General features: G+C 42.2%; 2 protein-coding genes across 5 annotated transcripts in view; one reads left to right on the forward strand and one right to left on the reverse strand.

The window, feature by feature from the left end:
- The window catches only part of LOC127046411 (uncharacterized), a 632746-nt gene that overhangs the window by 215954 nt on the left and 390851 nt on the right, over positions 1–25941 (reverse strand). The window lies entirely within an intron of this gene.
- The window catches only part of ATRN (attractin), a 384706-nt gene that overhangs the window by 30959 nt on the left and 327806 nt on the right, over positions 1–25941 (forward strand). For all 4 annotated transcript variants that reach the window (XM_050943298.1, XM_050943297.1, XM_050943296.1 and 1 more), the window contains exons 2-3: positions 7878–7961; positions 17288–17401. In XM_050943298.1, coding sequence (XP_050799255.1) covers positions 7878–7961; positions 17288–17401 — 198 coding nt within the window. The remainder of the gene's footprint in view (positions 1–7877; positions 7962–17287; positions 17402–25941) is intronic.

The following is a 25941-nucleotide window of genomic DNA, read 5'->3' on the forward strand; positions in this document are numbered from 1 at the left end:
TACAGAATGATGTAATGCACTGCTGGTTTAGGATAGAACAGTCAGAATACACAGCATTCAAACTTATGAGTTAATATACGTGTACAATTTTTAGTTCATTTCTAGGATGCCCATCCATAGTATCTAGGTGATAACATTATAAATATACAAAATACGATGTCAGTGAGTCAAGCTGTATGAGAGTCAGTGACAGTATAGGGCTCAAGTGACTTTTATTCCCAAGAATACATTAGTAAAAAGATCTCTCTCATAATGGTTCTGATTGTCATATCATCTGGTGTTGGGGTGGTGCCAGCTACGCTGCAAATTTTCCCAGACCTTAAGTACCTTGCTCCTAGATCATATGTTTTGATTTTTTTCACATAGGGAGAACCAAACCATGTTTAAGGAATGATGGGCCACTGCCAGGCTCAAGTACAGTCCTTTAATATGGTAGATTTTTGTGTAGTGTAGATGGAGGGCCAATATTAGAAAAATTCTAGGGTTTTTGTTTTTCATTAGTCTTGGGAACCCAATTTAACCTCTTATCAGCTTGTTTTTGTTGAATTTAAGGATAAGACTCCAGCCTTAGGTTGCTTTTGTGCCAGGTATTCCTTCTTATTTCCAACTTGCAGGTTGTTCAGACAGTGCCATGTGTTATGTAATACCAGAGTGCAGTTATGACAACTTAGCTTCAATTTCATTTGCTTTTGTGTTGAACTCTCTCTGTAATGATACTTAGTATACATGGGTTGGTTTGTGTTCAATGAAATATGTTCCAAAGGTTAGCGAGGGCTGTAAATCATTTACAGATTAGTATTCAGATCTTGTTTTTACCAAGTAAACTTTGTCGATAAAGATTTTGGGTTTTTTTTTTAACTTAAATAGTACATTTTTGTTTTTGTTCAAATACGTGTAAGTTCTGTCAACACTGGAGCATGCAAGGTTTCCTGGAACGTTTGAGACGTTATCTTATATTGCCTTTGATAGTGAATGCCAGAGTAATTGTTTCCAGAACAGGTCGTTCATGATGATTCCTGGAATGGCTGATTGTGTTTTAGCTCCTGAGATTTACTCCCTCTTCCAAAGTCTGCATATTATCAGTTGCAGGCAAAGGGCTTGTCTACATCAGAAAGTTGCAGCGCTGGTGAGGGAGTTACAGCGCTGCAACTTAGGAGGTGTACACATCTGCAGGGCACCACCAGCGCTGCAACTCCCTGTTTGCAGCGCTGGCCGTACTCCCGTTTTGTCTCGGGTGTAGAGGATCCAGCGCTGGTAATCAAGTATAGACACTTACCAGCGCTTTTCTTGACCTCCGTGGAATAAGCAGGTATCCCAGCATACCTGAGGAAGCCTCTGGTAATCAAGCTGGTCTCCTTCCCCGGCTTGCTCGCGGGTTCCCCGAACCCCGAGCAAGCAGGTCTCCTTCCCTGAGGTTTGCTGAGTGGTTCGGGGAACGCGAGAGCAAACCGGGAAAGGAGACCAGCTTCGCCGCGGTTTGCTCTCTCGTTCCCCGAACCCCCGAACAAGCAGGTCTCCTTCCCTGCGGTTTGCAGGGTGGTTCGGGGAACGCGAGAGCAAACCGCGGTGAAGCTGGTCTCCTTTCCCGGTTTGCTCTCTCGTTCCCCGAACCCCCGAGCAAGCAGGTCTCCTTCCCTGCGGTTTGCAGGGTGGTTCGGGGAACACGAGAGCAAACCGCGGCGAAGCTGGTCTCCTTTCCCGGTTTGCTCTCTCGTTCCCTGAACCCCCGAGCAAGCAGGTCTCCTTCCCTGCGGTTTGCAGGGTGGTTCGGGGAACACGAGAGCAAACCGCGGCGAAGCTGGTCTCCTTTCCCGGTTTGCTCTCTCGTTCCCCGAACCCCCGAGCAAGCAGGTCTCCTTCCCTGCGGTTTGCAGGGTGGTTCGGGGAACACGAGAGCAAACCGCGGCGAAGCTGGTCTCCTTTCCCGGTTTGCTCTCGCGTTCCCCGAACCCCCCCTTGAAGCCGCCCAACAGCGCTGCAGTGTGGCCACATCTAACACCACTTGCAGCGCTGGTTGCTGTAAGTGTGGCCACTCTGCAGCGCTGGCCCTATACAGCTGTACTAATACAGCTGTAACAACCAGCGCTGCAAAATTTTAGATGTAGACATGGCCAAAGTGCCTTTAGAGTTGAAAGATTAGCTTACTTAAAACATTGATTCCCAGGCTCCCCGTTGATGCTGTTTTCAAAAGATTAAGGTTTAGAAAAGAGGGCCAAATTTTTCAAATATTAGTGCCTAGAATTAGGTACCTGCTTAAAAGTATAAGTGGATAGTGTGACTTTTCAGAAATGCTGAACAATTGAAAAAACACATAAACAAAAATAATCAATGCCTCCTGACTGAAATTCACGGAATCTGCAGGAGCTTAGCACACCTCTGAAAATTGGGCCATGGCTCTAGTTGCCTAAAAATGGACTCGATGCTGAACTTCAGGGTGAAAAGTTTTGGGCCCAGATATTTTCAGTTGGAAAGCATAAAATGTAGAGCTGTGCGGAGAATGAAAATTCAATCAAGACATCACCATTTGTTTTCTTTCCAATTAGGAACAAACACTCAAAATTTGAAATTTCTCCATGAAAGAAAATTTAAAAAATTTCATTTTGGGTCAATTAAAATAGTTAGCTTCAATAAAAATGAAACACTTCACTTCCATTTGACTTTCATTTATCATAGATGGCATACAATTTTTAAAAAAAAATGTAAAACAAATCATTTAGAAAGGAAAAGAGAAAACATTTTTTTCTTAAATGTTTAAATGGGGCATTTTGACATAGTTGGAACTTCTTTCCATTTTTGATGAAATCAACATGATTTCAAAAAGTATTTTTCATTTTGATGGAGCTGCATGCTCTGGAAATGGTTCTGTCTAACTTTATCCTGACCAGCTCTAATAAAATATGCTTCTCTGAGAACTTGCTACGTTGCTTTAAAATATAAGGATGTTCTCCAGTGGAGTGTCGTATAGCTGCTCAGTTGCCAGAGCATGTTGCTGGAACATGTTGACTGCTACTTCACAATGTTTTTAATGCCAAAATTCTCTTGTAAAAATTTCCACTGGCTTTTGGAACTGTTCTTTCTATACTGCATCTGTGAGGAACTGCTAGGACTACTTGGTCTCATTTTATCTGTATTAGTCAAACTGGGCCAGATAGTTTTGGTCTTGATCTTACGCTCTCCTCTAAATTCCAATGGATTCTCAGACTCTCTCAGGATGGGTTGCACATGTGTACTGCAGCTCCTCCCTTGGGAAAGGATGTTGCTCAGCACCAGTCAATAGTTAAACTGCGGAAAAAGGCAAGGAATCTGTAACTTGTAGTGGTTTTAAATCTCACAAGCCCTTGGGTTCCAGAAGCCTGGTGAGCTTGTAAATAGTGGAATGACCCACATGTGAGGGAGGGTGAATGATGTCATGGCTTAGTACTGAGTTCTCTTCTGAAGGGAGGGTGAGAGGCAGGATTTGGAGAAATTTTTCAAATTTATCTCCTGGGAAGGACTCTTGCTTCCATGATACCTGAAATAGTGGGGACTTACCAGTGTGTAATTAGAAAATAGAGTTTTCAGTTGATAATGATAACTGAAACAGAGGTAGGATATGAGATGCAAAGCCAATACCCTCCAGAAGTGCGTCGTCTTGGAGTAATGGCATTTTCTGCAGCCTGAGGATAGGTTTTAATTAGGGCTGTCAATTAATCACAGTTAACTCACATGATTAACTCAAAATTAATCTCTATTTAAAAAAATTAATCTCAATTGTGGTTTTAATCGCACTATTAAATTATATTTAATTTCAATTGGTGTACTATTTGTGGATGGTTTTTCTACATTTTCAAATATATTGATTTCAATTACAGCACAGAATACAAAGTGTATAGAGCTCACTTTATATTATTTTTATTACAAATATTTGCACTAAAATGATAAACAAAATTTTCAATTCACCTCATACATGTACTGTAGTACAATTTGTATTGTGAAAGTGCTACTTTTACAAATGTAGATTTTTTTTTTCTGGTTACATAACTTCACTCAAAACAAAGCAATGTCAAACTTTAGAGCAGGGATCGGCAACCTGTTGCACGCGAGCCAATTTTTAATGGCATGCTGGAGCCTGTCAGGACTCCAGCATGCCATTAAAAATCCTGCCCAGCCCTGCCTGCTCTCCGCTCCCCCCGCGGGGGCAGGGAGCAGAAGCACAGCTGTGCACATGGAGTGGGCAAATGGTTCCACTCTCCGGGCACAGCAAACTGCAGGGTCCGCGCTCCCGGGCCGGAGCGCCGGGCCGAACGCAGCAAGCTGCTGGCCCCTCTCCTGGAGCCCTGCCGCCGCGCGCAGCGCTCTGGGGGTTGGGGCTGCGCGTTCCCGCAGGGCAGTGTTTGGCTCTGTGGGGAGGCAGAAACGCTCCCCCCTCCCCTGGAGCCATGCCACCCTGCGCGCTCCCACGGGGCAGCATTTGGCTTCGCTGGGAGGCAGACAAGCTCCCTGCTCAACTGGAGCTCTGCCGCCACCGTGCGCAGTGCTCTGAGGGCTGGGGCTGTGCTCTTCCGCAGGGCAGCGTGTCTGGCTCCGCGTGGAGCCTCAAGGTAAAGGGCCCAGAGCTGGGGGTGTTGGATAAGGGCTGGGGGCAGTCAGGGGACAGGGAGCAGGGTGGGTTGGATGGGGAGGTGGGGTCCTGGGGGGGGGTAGGAGCGGGGGTCTCTGGAGGGGGGCAGTCAGGGAGCAGGGGGGGTTGGATGGGGCATGGGAATCCCGGGGTTTGTGAGAGGGCAGAGAGTGGTTAGGAGTCAGAGCAGTCAGGGGACCGGGAACAAGGAGGGTCCTAGGAGGGGCAGTTAGGGCAGCGGGTCTCTGGAGCGGGTGTTCTGGGCACAAGAAGCTGTGGGGGTTGTATAAGTCGGGAGTTCTGGGAATGCTGTCAGGAGGCAGGTGTGGAGAGGGGTTGGGGCACGCAGGGAGTGGGGGGCGGGGGATTGGATGGGTCGGGAGTTGTGGTGGTCCTGTCAGGGGGCGGGGAGTGGTTGGATGGGGCATGGGAGTCCTGGGGATCTGTTTGGGGATGAGGGTGTGGATAAGGGTTGGGGCAGTCAGGGGACAGGTCGGGGGTAGGGTCCAGTCCGGGGACAGGGAACAGGGAGGCTTAGATAGGGGGTGGAGTTCTGGGGGGCAGTTGGAGGCAGGGGTCCCAGGAGGGGGTAGTCAGAGGTCAAGGAGCAGCGGGATTGGGAGTTCTTAGGGAGGCAGTCACCCAGCCCTCTCCCCTGACCGCCCCCAACACACACACACACACACACACACACACACACACACACACACACACACACACACACACACACACACACACACACACACACACACACACACACACACACCACGCCCTGAGCCCTGCCCACCCCCCAGGACCCTGCCCTGAGCCCTGTACCTCCCTCATACACACCCAGCTCTCTGCTTGACTCCTTCATCCCCCCCCCCCACCAACCCTAGCCCTGACTCTGGCACCCCCACCCATACCTATCTCCCCCTCTGCCCTGACACCTCCAGGCCGCAGCCCTCACTCCAGCCTGCCCCCAGCCCTCTGGGGTCCTGGCTGCCAGTCCCGCATAGTCTGCTGCTGGTCTAGGGTTCTGGCTAATGGACCCTTGCCAGCCGGAGTCCCGGCCACAGGCCTTGCTCAGCCCGCTGCTGGCCTAGGTGAACAGAACCCCAGACCAGCAGCGGGTTGAGCGGGCCCGTGACATAAGATCAACATTTTAATTTCATTTTAAATGATGCTTCTTAAACATTTTGAAACCTTGTTTATTTTACAATACAACACCAGTTTAGTTATGTAATATATAAACTTACAGAGACCTTCTAAAAAACATTAAAATGTATTACCGGCACGCGAAACCTTAAATTAGAGTGAATCAATGAAGACTCCGCACACCGCTTCTGAAAGATTGCCGACCCTTGCTTTAGAACCTACAAGTCCACTCAGTCTTACTTCTTGTTCAGCCAGTTGCTAAGACAAACAAGTTTGTTTACATTTATGGGAGATAATGCTGCCTGCTTCTTATTTACATGTCACCTACCAGTGAGAACAGGTGTTTGCATGGCACTTTTGTAGCCAGCATTGCAAGGTATTTACGTGCCAGATATGCTAAACATTCATATAGCCCTTTCTGCTTCGACCACCATTCCAGAGGACATGCTTCTATTCTGATGATTTAAAAAAAAATGCATTAAATTAAATTTTTGACTGAACTCCTTGGTTTGGGAGAATTGTATGTCTCCTGCTTTGTTTTATCCGCATTCTGCCATATGCTTCATAGTAGTGTCAGATGATGACCCAGCACGTTGTTCATTTTAAGAACACTTTCACTGCAGATTTGACAAAACGCAAAGAAGATACCGATGTGAGATTTCTAAAGATAGCTACAGCGCTTGACCCAAGGTTTAAAAATCTCAAGTGCCTTCTAAAATTTGAGAGGGTCAAAGTGTGGAGCATGCTTTCAGAAGTCTTAAAAGAGCAACACTCCGATGTGGAAACTTACAGAATCCGAACCACTAAAAAAAGAACATCAACCTGCTGGTGGCATCTGACTCAGATGATGAGCATGAACATATGTCGGTCCACACTGCTTTGGATAGTTATTGAGCAGAACCTGCCATCAGCATGGAAAGGTGGTCAAAGCATGAGGGGACATAGGAATCTTTACTGCATCTGGCACGTAAGTATATCTTGCGACACTGGCTACAACAGTGCCATGCGAACACCTGTTCTCTCACTTTCAGGTTGCATTGTAAACAAGAAGCGGGAGCATTATCTCCTGAAAATGTAACCAACCTTGTTTGTCTGAGCAGTTGGCTGACCAAGAAGTAGGACTGAGTGGACTTGTAGGCTCTAATATTTTACGTTATGTTGTTTTTTAGTGCAGTTATTTTTTGTTCATAATTCTACATTTGTAAGTTCAACTTTCATGATAGAGATTGCATTACAATACTTCTATTAGGTGAATTGATAAATACTGTTTCTTAGGATTTTTACATTGCAAATATTTATAATAAAATAAATATAAAGTGAGCACTGTACACTTCATATTCTGTGATGTAATTGAAATCAATATATTTGAAAATGTAGAAAACATGCAAAAATATTTAAATAAATGATATTCTATTAACAGCGAGTGGAGAGTAAGGGGAGTTCAGCGCATAGGTCTTGGAGAAGAGTCTGTAACGTAAGTCCAATCTAGACTGGACCATGAGTTACCCTTTAGACTCTAGGAATACTTGTGGCACCTCAGAGACTAACACATTTATTTGAACTTATCTCAGACAAATTTGTTAGTCTCTAAGGTGCCACAAGTACTCCCCATTCCTTTAGACTCTGCTTTTGAAAGTAATATTTCCTTTGTATTTTGAAAGTTTTACTTTTGTAGTAACTTCGCACTTTGTTTAAACAAACTTTCATTTTCTATTTGTTTTCACTACAGTACTTATAAACAAGTACCTTGTTTCATCACTTCTGGCTGCTGTATTAAGGAAAGCTCTATTGACATCCTCCCTACATTTCTCTTCCTGTACCTGTCTTCCGTTATGAAAGAAATTCCATTTGTCTGAGTTGCTGGTCTGAGAAGGAAGCCAGATGAGAACACCACTTTGAACTTCCTGGCACAACTTGTGGGTACTCTGGCTAGTTACGAGAAGGGGTACAGACCAGGAGTACAGCAGCAGAATCCCAATTGTCTGATCCATTTGTGTGTGGTTTTTTTATAATGGCCATTCAATAAATGAAAACCTAAAGTTGGGTGCTTTAATCAGGGTATTTTTTGAACCTAAGATGTTTGGAAAAACTCAAATATTTAATCACATTAGAAACCTACATTTCTAATTTTTATTTACAGGCTAACTGGATCTTCTGGATATGTAACAGATGGGCCTGGACATTATAAATACAAAACAAAATGCACATGGCTCATTGAAGGAAAGTAAGTAGCAAACACCTTAATTTTTAGAGAGCACTATTTACAATAATTTTAAGTGCAATTCAATTAGTGAACACATTTAGACCTTGGTTTCACTCACTTTTATGACTTATGATGGGAAAGAACACTCTCACAATAATCAGCATTGCCTTTTCTAAATGATGAAATTCAAAGACTTGACTGCTTTATAGAATTGAATAGTTGAAAAGATCAAAACACATAGAATTTTGTTTTTGTGTTAAAATGACCTAAGTATTATGGTTGCAAACTCTCCAGATTTCCGAATTTCAGATGGTTGGCTAGACAGTATTTGTAACTTTTTTTTTTTTCAAAATACCAAAAGCAGAGAGCTCTAACTTTAAAAAACCCTGTGCATGAAAAAAAAAAAATCAATTTTCAAATAAGTGCTGAGTTTCTGTTGCTTTCCAAATGTATGTTTACTCCTTAGTTCCCAATGACATCAGAGGAATGGTTGCCCCTCTTGCAAAGGTGTCTTAAAGTCTGAAAAGGCAGTTAGGATCCTCCCACATCAGGGATCAGCAACCTTTGGCACGCAGCTCATCAGGAAAAGCTGCTGGCAGGCCGAGATGGTTTGTTTACCTGCAACATCCGCAGGTTTGGCTGATTTCTAGCACTCACTGGCCGCCATTCGCCATTTCATGCCAATGGGGGGCTGCGGACAGCGCTGCGGGCCAAGGCGTGTGCTGACCGCCACGTCCTGCAGCCCCATTGGCCTGGAATGGCAAACGGTGGCTAGTGGGTACTGCATTTGGCCAACCCTGCGGACTCTGCAGGTCCCATGGGAATTAAGACTGAGCGGAAAAACAACTGAGGAAAGTTGGCAGTTTTTCAAAGGGACGCTATTAAGGGCCCAAAAGCAAGTTATTCCGATGGTTAGGAAAGATAGAAAATGTGGCAAAAGACCACCTTGGCTTACCCTTGAGATCTTGCGTGACCTACAAAATAAAAAGGCGTCATATAAAAAATGGAAACTAGGTCAGATCACGAAGGATGAATATAGGCAAATAACACAGGAATGCAGAGGCAAGATTAGAAAAGCAAAGGCACAAAATGAACTCAAACTAGCTATGGGAATAAAGGGAAACAAGAAGACTTTTTATCAATACATTAGAAGCAAGAGGAAGACCAAGGACAGGGTAGGCCCACTGCTCAATGAGGAGGGGGTAACAGTAACGGGAGACTTGGAAATGGCAGAGATGCTTAATGACTTCTTTGTTTCGGTCTTCACTGAGAAGTCTGAAGGAATGTCTAGTCTAGTGAATGCTTACGGGAAGAGGGTAGATTTAGAAGAGAAAATAAGGAAAGAGCAAGTTAAATATCACTTAGAAAAGTTAGATGCCTGCAAGTCACCAGGGCCTGATGAAATGCATCCTAGAATACTCAAGGAGTTAATAGAAGAGGTATCTGAGCCTCTAGCTATTATCTTTGGGAAATCATGGGAGACGGGGGAGATTCCAGAAGACTGGAAGGGGGCAAATATAGTGCCCATCTATAAAAAGGGAAATAAAAACAACCCAGGAAACTACAGACCAGTTAGTTTAACTTCTGTGCCAGGGAAGATAATGGAGCAGGTAATTAAAGACATTATCTGCAAACACTTGGAAGGTGGTAAGGTGATAGGGAATAGCCAGCATGGATTTGTAAAGAACAAATCGTGTCAAACTAATCTGATAACGTTCTTTGATAGGATAACGAGCCTTGTGGATAAAGGAGAAGCGGTGGATGTGATATATCTAGACTTCAGTAAGGCATTTGATACGGTCTCGCATGATATTCTTATAGATAAGCTAGGAAAGTACAATTTAGATGGGGCTACTAAAAGGTGGGTGCATAACTGGCTGGATAACCGTACTCAGAGAGTAGTTGTTAATGGCTCCCAATCCTGCTGGAAAGGTATAACAAGTGGGGTTCCGCAGGGTTCTGTTTTGGGACCGGTTCTGTTCAATATCTTCATCAACGATTTAGATGTTGGCATAGAAAGTACGCTTATTAAGTTTGCGGACGATACCAAACTGGGAGGGATTGCAACTGCTTTGGAGGACAGGGTCAAAATTCAAAATGATCTGGACAAGTTGGAGAAATGGTCTGAGGTAAACAGGATGAAGTTCAATAAAGATAAATGCAAAGTGCTCCACTTAGGAAGGAACAATCAGTTTCACACATACAGAATGGGAAGAGACTGTCTAGGAAGGAGTATGGCAGAAAGAGATCTAGGGGTCGTAGTGGACCACAAGCTTAATATGAGTCAACAGTGTGATACTGTTGCAAAAAAAGCAAACGTGATTCTGGGATGCATTAACAGGTGTGTTGTAAACAAGACACGAGAAGTCATTCTTCCGCTTTACTCTGCGCTGGTTAGGCCTCAACTGGAGTATTGTGTCCAGTTCTGGGCACCGCATTTCAAGAAAGATGTGGAGAAATTGGAGAGGGTCCAGAGAAGAGCAACAAGAATGATTAAAGGTCTTGAGAACATGACCTATGAAGGAAGGCTGAAGGAATTGGGTTTGTTTAGTTTGGAAAAGAGAAGACTGAGAGGGGACATGATAGCAGTTTTCAGGTATCTAAAAGGGTGTCATCAGGAGGAGGGAGAAAACTTGTTCATCTTAGCCTCCAATGATAGAACAAGAAGCAATGGGCTTAAACTGCAGCAAGGGAGATTTAGGTTGGACATTAGGAAAAAGTTCCTAACTGTCAGGGTAGTTAAACACTGGAATAGATTGCCTAGGGAAGTTGTGGAATCTCCATCTCTGGAGATATTTAAGAGTAGGTTAGATAAATGTCTATCAGGGATGGTCTAGACAGTATTTGGTCCTGCCATGATGGCAGGGGACTGGACTCGATGACCTCTCGAGGTCCCTTCCAGTCCTAGAGTCTATGAGTCTATAAACTAACTATCCCGGCCCGCCAGCAGTTTTTCCCGATGGACCACGTGCCAAAGGTTGCTTGTTGCTGTTGTAGCCCCCACACCTCCTGGGTGTAGTGATCTGTTCTCCTCTAGTGGCACTGAGACCACTTAAGGTATGGCTACACTTGAAGCTGTACAGTGCTGGGAGTTACAGCTGTCTTCGTACAGCTGTGTAGGGAAAGCGCTGCAGTGTGGCCACACTGACAGCTACCAGCACTGCAGTGTGGCCACATTTGCAGTATTTGCAGCGCTGTTGGGAGTGGCTGAACAGACATTCTGGGATAACTCTGAATACATCTGGAGGCCAATTACAGCGCTTTTGGTGGCCATACTGGCAGAGCAGCGCTGGTGATGGCAATTGTTAATACTCCAGGCAGAGCAGGAGTACAGCCAGCGCTGCAGCCAGGGAGATGCAGTGCTGTATGTGCCTTGCAAGTGTGGATGGTGAGTAAGTTGCAGTGCTGTAAACCCACCACCAGCACTGCAACTCTCCAGTGTAGCCAAGCCCTTAGAGAGTAATGAGGCTCCTGCATTTAGCTCCAGAGATCCCAGGTTCAAGCTTGTCCTCTGATGACCATTACACTGTGACATTGGTCATTTTTTATTGCGTTTACTGATTTTTGCGGTAATTTTAAGAGTGACAGTTACAGCGTTTAGCTTCTGACTGTCATCTGATTTGTGGTTTAACCATCACAAATGTGTGCGTGTTTTGGATTTTTTTTTTGTGTGTGGGTAAGTGCCGGTGCCAGAGCTGCAAAATCAGTCTAGTTTTTAAACATTTGAACTGTCAGCTGCCGTGCATTAAATGACATAGCTTTAATTGAGGTTGAAGCAGAACTGTGGAACTCTGGAAAGAGGCTAAATGGACAGGTTTCCGAATAAAGACTAGGTTTTGTGATGGAATTCAACTGTGCTGAAATTCCTGGGAGTTGAGGTCACTCAGCATCTTGCAGGATCAGAGTCCCTAAGATCTTGAAACAGTAAAGAATACATTTTTACCTATGTTCTCTGTACACTTTGTTTCCGTTGGTTTTGTAGGAAGATTAGACTCCACCCTGTTTTGAATTTCAAATAATAGAAGATGTCTGTGTTTGTCTCTGTGGTATGTTCCTTAACACTTCCCAAAGCTCAGCAATTCTTTTATAACAAGCTTTAATCTCCTATCACTACGCTTAAGTTTTCTACTCGTTAACTTATTTTTACCAAAGAAAATGTTTTATTCGCAGTTCCCTGATAAATATCAACATAGCTAATCTTAGTTCATGTGCAGCGTTTCCTTGTACGTATCCAGTTGCTTTCCCAGGAAAACTTATATTTTATGAGAAGTGAGCTAGAAATCTTCTTCCTGAGTCATTTCACATCTTTGGTGCTGAGAGATGCACAAAATGAACCTGTTAGTCGAAGTGCTGAGCTGCACACAGAGCTCTTCCAGCTTCACCTTCTCACTTGATTTTAGTCTTGACATCAGAGGATAGCGTGAATGAGAGGTTCAAGCTGGGCAGAAAGGAGATAGTAGAGAATTATGCTGCCAAAAAGCAAGTACACGTCCTTACAGAAATAGTCTGTACTATCTCTGGTTTGCCAAATGTAAATATATGCAATTCTGAAGTACAGTTCCACTCTGAAAGTTTCTATAAAACTGTCAACTGTGCAGGTGTCGGTCTTCCCCTCATGCCTGGAGTGAATCCTGTGCTGTTAAGAGAGCTCTACTAGACAAAGGTGTATAACAGTATCCAGTAGCTGGAAGTTGAAGCTACACAAATTCAGATAGGAAATATGACTGCTGAACATTCCCTACCTTCTCATGTTTGGGAAGCTCACCATGCCTATAAAACAGGGACTGTTGGAACCGACGAAGCACTTCTGGCAGTTTCTAGCATAGATTCCACCCTTCAAAGGGAGTTCAGTATTTGTGTTCTCATTCAGTGCTAGGATCTCTTGAAGCAGCTGTCCAGGAGAAGTTCAAACAGCAAGGACCTCCCAAACCAAAACAAAAGGGAGAAAGCTCCAGCTTTGTGGGGTCTATTTGATCAATAAAGTCTACTTACTAGCCAGTCTCTAGATGTGAGAAACTGATTACCCAGAACTGCTAGCAAAATACAATTACTTACCCTGGGACAAGCTGTCTCAATTTACAGTCACACTTGCTCTAGAGTCTAGGAAAGAGTTCAAATCTCTAATAAATGAGGAGCAGCTGATCTCTCGCACTTCTCCTGTGAGCTGCACTAGATGCCTCTTATACAGCGTTACTCACCACGGTCACATCTGAGATGTGAAGATTATCCTGGTTACAAGCATTTGGGATTCCCATGGAGGTCCAAATAACAATTGAGTAGGGTTGTTGATTAATTGCAGTTAATTCACATGATTAACTCAAACAAATTAATCACAATTAAAAAATTATTTGCAATTTATTGCACTTCTAACTGCACTGTTAGATAATAGAATACCAGTTGAAATTTATTAAATATTTTGGATGTTTTTCTACCTTTTCATATATATTGTATTTTGTGTTGTAACTGAAATCAAAGGGTATATTTTGCTTACAAACATTTGCACTGTAAACATGATAAACAAAAGAAATGGTAATTTTCAATTCACCTTATACAAGTACTGTAGTGCAATCTCTTTGTAGTGGAAGTGCAATTTACAAATGTAGATTTTTTTAAATATTTTTTGTTACATTACTGCACTCAAAAACAAAACAATGTTAAACTTCAGAGCCTACAAGTCCACTCAGGCCTACTTCTTATTCAGCCAATCGCTAAGACAAACACGTTTATTTATATTTACAGGAGATAATGCTGCCACCTTCTTATTTACAATGTCACCAGAAAGTGGAAACAGGCATTCATGTGGCACTTTTGTAGCCTGCATTGCAAGGTATTTACGTGCCAGATGTGCTAAACATTCGTATGCCCCTTCATGCTTCAGCCACCATTCTAGAGGACATGGTTCCATGTTGATAACGCTCAGTTAAAAAAATAAGTGTTAATTATATTTCTGACTGAACTTCTTGGGGAAGAATTGTATGTCCCCTGCTCTGTTTTATCCACATTCTGCTATATATTTCATGTTATAGCAGTCTTGGATGATAACCCAACACGTTTGTTCATTTTAAGAACACTGTCACTGCAGATTTGACGAAACGCAAGAAAGGTACTAATGAGAGATTTCTAAAGATACCTACATAACTCGACCGTAGGTTTAAGAATCTGAAGTGCCTTCCAAAATCTGAGAGGGACAAGGTGTGGAGCTTGCTTTCAGAAGTCTTAGAATAGCAACGCTCCGATGCAGAAACTACAGCACCCGAACCACCAAAAAGAAAATCAGCCTTTTGCTGGTGGCATCTGACTCGGATAATGAAAATGAACATGCGTTGATCCGCACTGCTTTGGATTGTTATTGACAACGGGTTCTGCTCTGCATGGACACATGTTTTCTGGAATGGTAGTTGAAGCATGAAGGTCCATGTGAATCTTGCACTCACCTGGCACGTAAATATATTGTGACGTCGGCTACCACAGTGCCGCAAGAACGCTTGTTCTCACTTTCAGGTGACGTAAACAAGAAGTGGACAGCATTATCTCCTGCCAATGTAAACAAACTTGTTTGTCTGAGTGATTGACTGACCAAGAAGTAGGACTGAGTGGAGTTGCAGGCTCTAAAATTTTACATTGTTTTATTTTTAAATGCAGGTTTTTTGATACATAATTCTACATTTGTAAAGTATCAGAGAGGTAGCCGTGTTAGTCTGGATCTGTAAAAGCAGCAAAGAATCCTGTGGCACCTTATAGACTAACAGACGTTTTGGAGCATGAGCTTTCGTGGGTGAATACCCACTTCCTCAGATGCATGTAGTGGAAATTTCCAGGGGCAGGTATATATATGCAAGCAAGCTAGAGATAATGAGGTCAGTTCAATCAGGGAGGATGAGGCCCTGTTCTAGCAGTTGAGGTGTGAAAACCAAGAGAGGAGAAACTGGTTCTGTAGTTGGCAAGCCATTCACAGTCTTTGTTCAATCCTGAGCTGGTGGTGTCAAATTTGCAGATGAACTGAAGCTCAGCAGTTTCTCTTTGAAGTCTGGTCTTGAAGTTTTTTTGCTGCAGGATGGCCACCTTAAGGTCTGCTATAGTGTGGCCAGGGAGGTTGAAGTGCTCTCCTACAGGTTTTTGTATATTGCCATTCCTAATGTCTGATTTGTGTCCATTTATCCTTTTCCGTAGAGAAAACTTAAATTTGTAAGTTCAACTTTGATGATAAAGGGATTGCATTACAGTACTTGTATTAAGTGAATTGAAAAATACTATTTCTTTTGTTTTTTTTACAGTGCAAATACTTGTAATTTCAAATAAATATAAAGTGAGTACTTGTACACTTAGTATTCTGTGTTGTAATTGAAATCAATATATATGAAAATGTAGAAAACATGCAAAAATATTTAAATGGTATTCTATTTTTGCTTAACAGTGAGTTTGATCGTGTGATTAATTGCGATTAATCTTTTTAATCACTTGGCAGCCCTACAATTGAGGGCTTTCTCTTTGAGGACAATGAATTTCTTAATTCAAAGACAGATGAGGCCTTCCATTCTTTAAATGACTCCCAGGCTGATCCACATTCCCTAGTCCTGTATGTCTCAGCTCCAAGAAGGAAGAGATAAGGGACTCATGTTTATTCAGACTCAGCTACCATTTCAGTTTATGTAACTTTAAAATACTTCACCACCCTCCTATCCAGGGCCGCATTGTGTTTTCTCATTGTACAGTAAATCAGGAGTTCTCAAACTTCATTGTACCACGACCCCCTTCTGACAAGAAATTACTACACAAACCTAGGAGCAGGGACCGAAGCCTGAGCCCGCCTGAGTCCCACTGTCCCGGAGGGTGGGACAAAGCCAAAGCCTGAGCCCCCACCACCCAGGGCTGAATCCCTTGGCCTTTGGCCCTTGGTGGTGGGGCACGGGCTTTGGCCCCGAGCCCCTGCAAGTCTAAGCCAGCCTTCACAACCCATTTTGGGGTCTCAACCCACAGTTTGAGAACAGCTGCAGTAGATGTTTATTTCTCCCCAATTTAGGAACCCCCTTCCTCTTTGTGCCTCAGTAGAGGATTAGCAAGATTGATGGGGTTCCCTCCCTTTGAGCCTTTAGCAGCTTGTTCCCTGTACCACCTTCCAGTGAAGACTGCTTTTTGGAGTGGCCGTGGCTCAAAGGATAGGCAAGTTTTAGGCCCACATGGCATGTCCTCCTTGTATAGTTTTCATAAGGATAGTGTCACAATTAGACCTTATCTCAAGTTCCTTCCAAATTTGGGAATGTTTTCTTCCCCAAGCCTTACTCAGCCTGCAGCCCCGCCCCCCTGTGCGGAAGGCTGAGTTTCAAACACTTGTAGTAAGGGCACTGCCTTTTTATATTGACAGGCCAAAACCATTCAGGAACACACTTATACTGTGTGTGGCCTTTTCAGAAATGGTTAAGGGTCAGTCATTCTTCTCTCAGAATATCTAAGTGGGACTCCAGCTGTATGAGGACTTGTTATGAGTTAGCCGAGTTAGTCACCTGGTTCCATTAGAGCTCAGGCAGCCTCTGCTGCTTGTTTCAGAAACATCCCTACTTCTGAAATCTATCTGGCAGCTACTCGGAGCTCAGTACACAGCTTTGCAAGACACTGCTCTTTCGTCCTCTCTAGTGATTGTTTAAGTACACCTCTACCTCATTATAACACCACCCCAATATAACGCGAATTTGGATATAACGCGGTAAAGCAGCGCTCCAGGGGGGTGGGGCTGCGGGCTCTGGCATATCAAATCAAGTTCAGTATAACATGGTTTCACCTATAACGCTGTACGATTTTTTTAGCTCTCGAGGACAGAGTTATATCGAGGTAGAGGTGTATCTTACACTGTTCTATATATGTTGTTATACCATATTTATCCAATTCCATGCAAACAGATAAATGTTTGTTAGTCACCAATAGTGGAATCTATATATATTTTTTCAAGTCATTGTCTAATCATTGAATACTTGCCTTACAGAAATGGAGATGTGTGGATATCATGGATACCAAAGATATCCTGACCCACCCTCCGTTCCTGCTTTTAGACGCCTCTAACTACAGAATTCTGTATTGACATAGGAACAGCCTGCCTTTAATGCCTTTTTGGGGGCTGGAGTGGGGCGATGAAGATATCCTGGGCACAGGTGTGGACCCAGTGGACATTGCTTGCCAAATCTCATGCATGGGGTGCACAGAGTGGAATCTAAATGAACAACATATCTTGAGAAATCAAAGTTACTGTAAGGTGAATGAGTCACTTTGAGAGTGAAACTTCACATCAAGGCAGTTGTTTGGGGAAGCTGTTGTGGTTTTTTGTATGGTTAATGTAGGGTTTATTTTTTGTTTAGGCCAAATACAATCTTGAGGCTTCGATTCAATCACTTTGCTACAGAATGCAGTTGGGACCATTTGTACGTGTATGATGGAGACTCAGTTTATGCTCCATTAGTGGCAGCCTTTAGGTAAGTCATACCACACAGTAAGAAGCTAATTGTATATTATGCTATTGTTTTACTTGACTCCTAAATGAAGATTTGGCTTCCCAAGGGGGGAAATAAAAGATGTAAGTATCATTAATATATAGCTCTGTGTGTGTGTACTGGTGATAAGTGTACTGTTACTCAAACCATAGCCAACCAATAGTAAAAACTGTTAGTATTTCACTGAGGGATGGATCAGGGGATTTATGGTAGTAAACTTGAATCCTTATTTTGTGTGTGTAAAAACCAAACCAAACCAAACAAACAAACTCCCCAAAAAAACAAACAAAAAACCAGGAGTACTTGTGGCACCTTAGAGATGAAGAAATTTGAGCATAAGCTTTCATGGGTTAAAACCTACTTCATCAAATGCATTCATTGGAAAATACAGTAGGAAGATATATATATATACACACAGAGAACATGAAACAATGGCTGTTACCATACACACTATAATGAGAATGATCAATTAAGGTGAACTATTACCAGGAGAAGAGGGGGAAAAAACACTTTTTGTAGTGGTAATCAAAATGGCCCATTTCCAGCAGTTGCCAAGAAGGTGTGAGGAACCATAGGGGGGAAAAATAAACGCGGGGAAATAGTTTTACCTTGTGTAATAACCTATCCACTCCCAGTCTTTATTCAAGCCTAATTTAATGATGTCCAATTTGCAAATTAATTCCAATTCAGCAGTATTTTGCTGGAGTCTGTTTTTGAAGTTTTTTTGTTGTAATATTGCGACTTTTAGGTCTGTAATCAAGTGACCAGGGAGACTGAAGTGTTCTCCAACTGGTTTTTGTATGTTATAATTCTTGACATCTGATTTGTATCCATTTATTCTTTTATGTAGAGACTGTTCAGTTTGGCCAAAGTACATGGCAGAGGAGCATTGCTGGCACATGTGTGAAATACAGAAATCCTGATTTTTTTAATATAAAAAATGTTTAATTTGATGTTCATTATGCAAACCTTATGTAAACTACAAAATCTGCCATTAAAATATCAGACTTACACCTGGTAGTGAATTTACTATGTTATAAAAAGTTTGGGTCTTGCTTGTGTGACTGGAACCAAGCAGAACTATAGCCATACATGCCTCACAAAGAGATCAGCAACACCCTCAATTATATAGTTTAAATAAAACTCAAAACGTAAAGCTAGTTTCTTCCAATGATTTTGGAAGAGAGATTCTTGTTTACTTCTCATGAAGTCATTTGGATACCACAGTGATGGACCTTTTAAAGATGAATACAGGTAGAGAGATTTGGCAGTGTTGGTAGTAACCTAAGGCACTATGGCTACTGGTGCCAAGAGGTTAATGTTTTAAGTGCAGAAAAAAGACCTAAATACAATATAGTTTACTCTTGTAGCAGCAGACCACCTTATGTTCTTGCCATCTCAACTGAGGTAAATAGATTCCGGAATATACATATGAATTGGTAATACCCACATTGGACTTGAATCCTTTCCTATGGGCCAGCTGTGCTACAGTTTCCAGAAATACCATCGTACTTAATTTACACTTCAGTTTTCGTGTAATGTTCCAAAAATACATTGCATTTGCTCTAGACACGATAACCTTTCTATGCGGTACGTAGAAAAGGGAACAAGAATGAGATAGAGACAATGGACAGGGAAAGGAAAGACAAAAAAGGTTGTAACTTATTAAAAACAAATGTGTTTATTTTTTTTACTTTCATTGAAAATGTAAATATTAACCTTCTGTTATACCTTAAGGATGCTTCCTGTAAACTAGTGGTGGGCAAACTACAGCCTGCAGGAGCAGGGTCTGGGGCTTGTCCTGCTCCGGTGCTCCAGCCGGGGAGCAGGATTGGGGTCTGCTCCACACTGCTTTCGGAAGCAGCGGCATGGCCCTGCTCTGCACACTGTCCCCGCGCCAAGCGCCGCCCCCGCAGCTCCCATTGTCCGGGAACTGCAGCCAAAGGGAGCTGCAGGGGCAGTGTGCAGAGCCGCCTAGTCGTGGCTCCACATAGGAGCCGGAGTTGGGACATGGCTGCTGCTTCCGGGAGCCGCTTGAAATAAGTGCTGGCTGGAGCCTTCATCCCTGAGCCTCTCCCCACGCCCCACCCCCCGCCACAGCTCTGATTCCCCTCCTGCCCTCTGAACCCTTCGGTCCCAGCACAGAGCACCCTCCTGCACCCCAAACTCCGCATCCCCAGCCCCACTCCAGAGCCTGCACCCCCAGCCAAAGTCCTCCCCCTCTCCCCCAAACACCCTACTCCTCCTACCCAGCCCGGAGGGCCCCCCCCCACACCCTAACTTCTCACCCCCAGCCCCACCCTGGAGCCTGCACCCCAACCCGTTTTGTGAGCATTCATGGCCCACCATACAGTTTCTGTTCTCAGATGCCCACCCTTGCTGTAAACACTCTATCTGTATATAGGGCTCAAAAAGAGGAAGCACAATTAGGATATCATATTATTCTCATTCCTATTTTAGATATGGGGAAATGTTTGGCTTTAAAAAGAAAGTTAAGTGACTTGGCTTTGGTCATCAATTTGGGTAATGTCTGAACTGGAAAAACAATTTCATTTTCCTGACTTGAATCATCAGCTCTTATCAAGCTGATTCTTGGTACATTGCTGAACAGGTGGAATAAGCAGGATATGTGCCTCCAGTTTTTATATATATTCCCCAAATTAGTTGGTTCTTAGAATGAGGTTATAGGTAGTTCATAGCATTAAAATTTGTGATTCATAGTTTAAAATCATGTTGCAAATCACCAGGAGGTCTGTGTCTGAAAATTTGAGCATAATGCAGTGGCGCTTTTGAGGTAGAAAAATTATATTCAATTATTGTTTAATTGCTGCTTTAGTTGGCATTTGAATTACACTCTTCATTAGTACAGAGCTGATTTGCTCTCTAAACTGATTTTGAAGAAATAGCAGATGCCTCTAATCCTGATGAAGGGTGAAAAAAGGCATCTGTTCAAAAATTCTCCTCCCGGCACCATAACACAAGAGAACTGTTTAGAATTTTTAAGGAACTATGCCCATAATGTCTCACTTTTCTTTGCTTGGGTTGAATTTTAATATTTATTGTTATCACTTTCTTTAGCTTTTCACCTCTTTCCCTTATTGACTATGCTGACAGAGAACTTGTAGGAATTAAAGGTTGCAGGGTGTATGCTTTTAAACCTTCAAAATTTGGTATTAAATAATGTGAATGCTACCCAAATCTTGCTGCTGCTTACATAACACCTCTAAGATGTAGCCTCCTCCCACCACCATTGCCATATTGCTAAAACATGTCCAAGCTCTTACCTCTTTCTCTTGTGTCTTTCTGACCATTCAAAATACAGCTGCTAAAATAATTTTTCTGACCTGTCATCCTGAGCATGTTGTTAATTGAGCCCCTCTGCTGGCTCCCTTTTCTTCCCCATCAGATAAAATTTCTTGTTCGTACCTTTAAGACGCTTCACAACTTAACCTCCCACTTGCATGTTCCTAGAACACATCTGTGTCGTCCTCCCCCTCCCGCCCCACCCTGGCTTGTGCTCCACCAGTTTAGTTTCTCCCACAAACATTTTTTTACATCCTACCTGAACTAATCTGCAAGATCTATGTATCCTATCCTTCTCAAGACATGCTTCTACCATAGTGCCTAGAGTAAATTGCCAACTGATAATGGATGAGCAGGTGCCAACAGGGGTTAACGATTATGCACAAAACATGTGAGAGTGGTATTATTTGTATTAAAATAGCATCCAGAGTCCCAGTCAAAAGAGGGAATACAGACACATAGGAAGAGATGGATTTTATCCTCAAAGAGCTTAGACAAAATGCAAACAGTGGGTGTAAAACAAATGTAGGGAGGATGAGGAAATAGGAATAAGAAAATGCGCCTAATGCAGGTTTCAAGTCACTCCGTTTGTTTGACTTGAAACTTGAAAATTTGTGGGCACTGCTAGTCTATGTAACCATATTTTCCGCTGTTTCCTGCATTCTACCTCCATTTCTTTTGTTACAGCCACTTGATGTATCTGATCTTTAATAAACTCATACATTTGGGACAGGGAATGTCTCTCACGATGTTTTTATGTAATGCTCACCTCAGTGGGGCCGTGATCTGACTAGAGCTTTAGGACACTATTGTAATACAAGACGCAGAAGTAGTAATAGTCTGTGTTGTACATTTCCTTTTCTATTCCACTCCCTATTTGCTAAGTTAAGATTTGGTATGTGAGGTGATAAGCATTAATTAGAAACCTGTATCTTCGAATATGCTGGTATAGATTTACTGTGGTGCATTTTCAATTGCTCGTAGCTATTAGCTGACAAATCTGCTTGCACATGCAAGCGCAGCTGCTCACTGGTGTATTGAAATATCTCATCGCAACCAACCTAGAATTGTGCTATCAGAACCTTGTCTCTGACTTGTTGAGCATATGCTGAGCCTTTTCTTCCTGCTCTTTCTACCCAAAGGTGCCATGGCCTAGAAGAATAAGCTTGGGGTTTGTTATATGTGCCTTACAGCACTCTATAATAAAGACAAATATCATTGCTTATGTTTTACAAATGGAATAACTGAAGCACCAAGAAGTTTATATGGCTAGTGACACTTAACAAATCAGTGCCAGAAATAGGTCTGTTCATTGCTGTTCAGATACTATAATGATGGGCAGTGGAATAAAATGCACAGAGAACGTCTATGCCTCATTCAGTCCAAATCTGATATTTTGGATGGAACTGAACTACAGTAAAGTTAAGTATGAGAGGGGTAGCCGTGTTAGTCGGGATCTTTAAAAAGCAACAGAGTCCTGTGGCACCTTATAGACTAACAGAAGTATTGGAGCATAAGCTTTCGTGGTTGAAGTGGGTATTCACCCACGAAAGCTCATGCTCCGATACTTCTGTTTAGTCTATAAGGTGCCACAGGACTCTTTGTCGCTTTTTACAGTAAAGTTGAGCATTAAAAAAAGCTTCATTTCTTATTACTGAACATTAATGCCTACATCCATTGAATTCTGTTTATCGAGGAAGGGATGTTACATATTTGTTGGAGAAGAGATGTCTGAACAGAAGCTTTTTTTACATTTGTTTCAACTCAAAGTTCTAGAGAACGTATTGCAGGGAAAACCCAGAATTTGCAATGGAGTGAGCTAGGTTGCTCAAAATGTCTTCATTTCTAGTATCCAGGGTCCTGGAAGCTCTCGGAGAAAGAGGCAGGATCTACTCTTCACACCTACGCTCTCTGTATGTGTACATTTATAAACCTTGATATAAAATTTAATGGATTCTTCCATTTCAGAGGCATAGGTTCATAATTTTAAGGCCAGAAGAGACCACTGGACCGTCTAGTCTGACCTCCTGCATAACACAGGCCACAGGACTTCTGTTAATTAATTCCTGTCTAAAGTACAATGGTGGTGATTGAACTGGAGCATATCCTTGAGTTAAAATTCTTAATTACAATATTTCTAGTGATGGAGAATCCACTACTACCTGTGACAGGTTGTCTCCATGTTAATTACCCTTTTTGATAAAAATGCACACCTTTATTTCTAGTCTGAATATGTCTAGCCTGAATATCTCTGGCGTCAATTTCTAGCTATCGGATCTTGTTATCTTTGTCTGCTAAATTGAAGAGCCCTCTATTATCAAATATTTGTTCCTCCATGTAGGTACTTTTAACCTTCTCTTTGAGCTGAATAGATTGAGATCCAAGAGTCTTTCACTGTCAGGCATGTTTTCCAATGCTGTAATCATTCTTGTGGTTCTTCTTGGAACCCTCTTCAATTTATCAACATCTTCTTGACTTGTGTATGCCAGAACTGGACATAGTATTCCAGTAGCGGTCTCAGCCCAGTGCCAGTTATAGAGGTAAAATAACCTCTGTACTCCTCTTCAGTATTTCCTCTGGTTATAGTTTGCAGAATCACATCAGCCCTTTAAGCCACAGCATCACAGTGAGAGCTCATGTTCAATGGATTATCTTCCATGACTCCCAAATCTCTTCTGTTATCACTACTTCCCATGACAGAGTACCTCATCCTTGAAATATGGCATACATTCTCTGTTCCTAGATGTATGGCCTAACATCTGGCCATGTTGCAACACACATTGTTTTCTTATGCTCAGCTTAGAAAACGGTCCATATAGCTCTGTAGTGGCCTGTCTTCTTCATTATTTTACTCTAAGGTGTGCCATCTTCCAACTTAATCAGTGGTGATTTTGTTTTCTTTAAGATTATTGATAAAAAAAAACATTAAATGACATAGAACCAAGAACCAGCCTGTGTGGGACCTTGTTAGAAACACACACACACTTAGTGATCATTCCTTGTGTACAATTATATTTTGACCCATCAGCCAGTTTTAATCCATTTAATGTGCACTAAGTTGATTTTCTGTCATTTTAGTTTCTTAAACAAAATGTCATGCAGTATCTAATCAAATGTCTTTCAGAAGTTTGCGTGAAGTGGATCTCTGTTTATAGCTGAAGAGGTTTTGAAAGTAGAAAATGTCCCTGGTCTTTTTAAATTAAGGACTCTGAACTGAAAATTGTCACTTGGTGGATTGAAGAAGAATATGATATTGTATTGTTTGGACCTTAACCTTTGGTGCCAGATATTTAAATTATAGCAATAGGATTCATGCTGAAAAATAAGTTTTGGCACCATAGGAGTTAACACTGTTAAATTAACATGCGGCATCTGTCCATGAATAACTACTTTAACACACTGGAAATATTTTAATAAGTCACCACTGTAGTGGTAAAACAAGGCATTTGCTGTTCTTACATTTGCCCTTGCAACAATTGGTTTCACTTGACATACTGTAATGGATTACAGGTTTTACAGTAATGCATATGAAGTGGCATGAATTCATTATTAAGCTTGTTCATGGGACATATTGACTAAACTAAGATTGATACTGTTTTCTTAGCATAGTTTAGAAGAAGGACAGTGTAACCTAGATATTAAAGTGCTGATCAAGCAAAAAGAACCATTTGAACAAGCCCCTGTGTCCGCATGAAGCATCATTGACTCCTGTGGCACTCTGCATGAGTGCAAGTGTCCACCTTCATTTTTCTTAACGTAGGATCAGACCTGTAATGGTTTCAAGGACCTGATCTGCCGGGTCTATGTTAAACTGAGATAAAATGGTGCTCCCTTGCTTTCATCACTGTGCGGGGAATAAGTGTACTGGTAACCTTCCTATCATAGTTTTGTGTTACTTTTGTCCTTTTTTTCTTTTCCCTGTTGTCCTTTGTATCTGTGTATTTTTCTCTGTCCCATCGCAGTTCTCAAGTTGTCTCATAGCTTTTCCACTGTCTTCTGTGTGCAGGCAGCGCTTATTAGACTTTTGACCTTTATACTGGAAGGTAATGTATCAAGAGAACATAATTCTTGTATATGCACTGTGCTGTGTGCATCCTGCAGGGAGAAGAAGCCACACAAGAATGGGACTAGTTAAAAATGAAGCACGCAGTGGGGAGAGAATATAATGTAGACAGGGCTTCTGGGTACTGCTGTCAGCTCTGCCACTGACTCTGCCACTCAGACAATTGCTGCCTTAGTTTCCGCACCTATAAAATAGGGAAATTTTACTTAACTTACCTGTATGTCGAAACTGACTATTGTGAAGTGCTCTGAGATCCTCTGAGAGAACGTAGGGATGACAACTTCTGAAAAAGGCTAGTCTAGAGTAGAGTAAGGGCTCCAGGAGATTGTGGACCAGATTAAAGCACATTTTTTAAAGGTTGACATCTTTCTAATTATCCCCATTACATTACTGAATTCTGATGAAAGTCAATAAAGACAAGCACAGAGTACTTCACTTAGGAAGGAAAAGTCAAATGCATAAGTACAAAATGTGGAATAACTGTCTACGTGGTAGTACTGTGGAAAAGTATCTGAGGGTTATAGTGAACCACAAACTAAATGAGTTGTCAATGTGATGCAGCTGTCAAAAAGGCTAATATTATCCTTGGTTGTGTTAACAGGAGTGTTGTATGTTAGACACTGAAGGTAATTGTACTGCTCTGCTCGGCACTGGTGAGACCCCTGACTGGAATATTGAGTCCAATTTTGGCTTACTGCAGAGTGATACTAAACATTGTTTAATGTAATCATGGTTGGCCTATCTTTTAAGACAGCTATACTGTCAAATATTCATTACACATTTTCAAGACTTCATACTTGTGTATAAAGGCTTTTGCCATATGTTTTGGATCACTGGTATGATGCAGTTCCGCAGATAGCAGTGTGAAGATCACCACATCAGCCACCTTTCAGAGAGTACTCAAAGAGGAATGTTGTCTAAGATTGCATACATGTTGGATTAAACAATTAGTTGATGCAGTACCATCAAACATTCAAATCCATCCTGATTTTCCTCAGGTTTCAATCTCAGCTGGATTAATTTATTCTCTTCAGTATCTTCAGACATGTAGTCACTAGAGTTGTCTAGTTTATTTCCCCCACCTCTTACATTTGCAACAGTTAAATGCATGTTTGTAAAACTGTCTAAGAATTTTGGTACTAAACAGTAACTTGAT

The sequence above is a fragment of the Gopherus flavomarginatus genome, chromosome 3, assembly GCF_025201925.1.
Source record: "Gopherus flavomarginatus isolate rGopFla2 chromosome 3, rGopFla2.mat.asm, whole genome shotgun sequence".
In the NCBI taxonomy this organism is placed as follows: domain Eukaryota; kingdom Metazoa; phylum Chordata; order Testudines; family Testudinidae; genus Gopherus; species Gopherus flavomarginatus.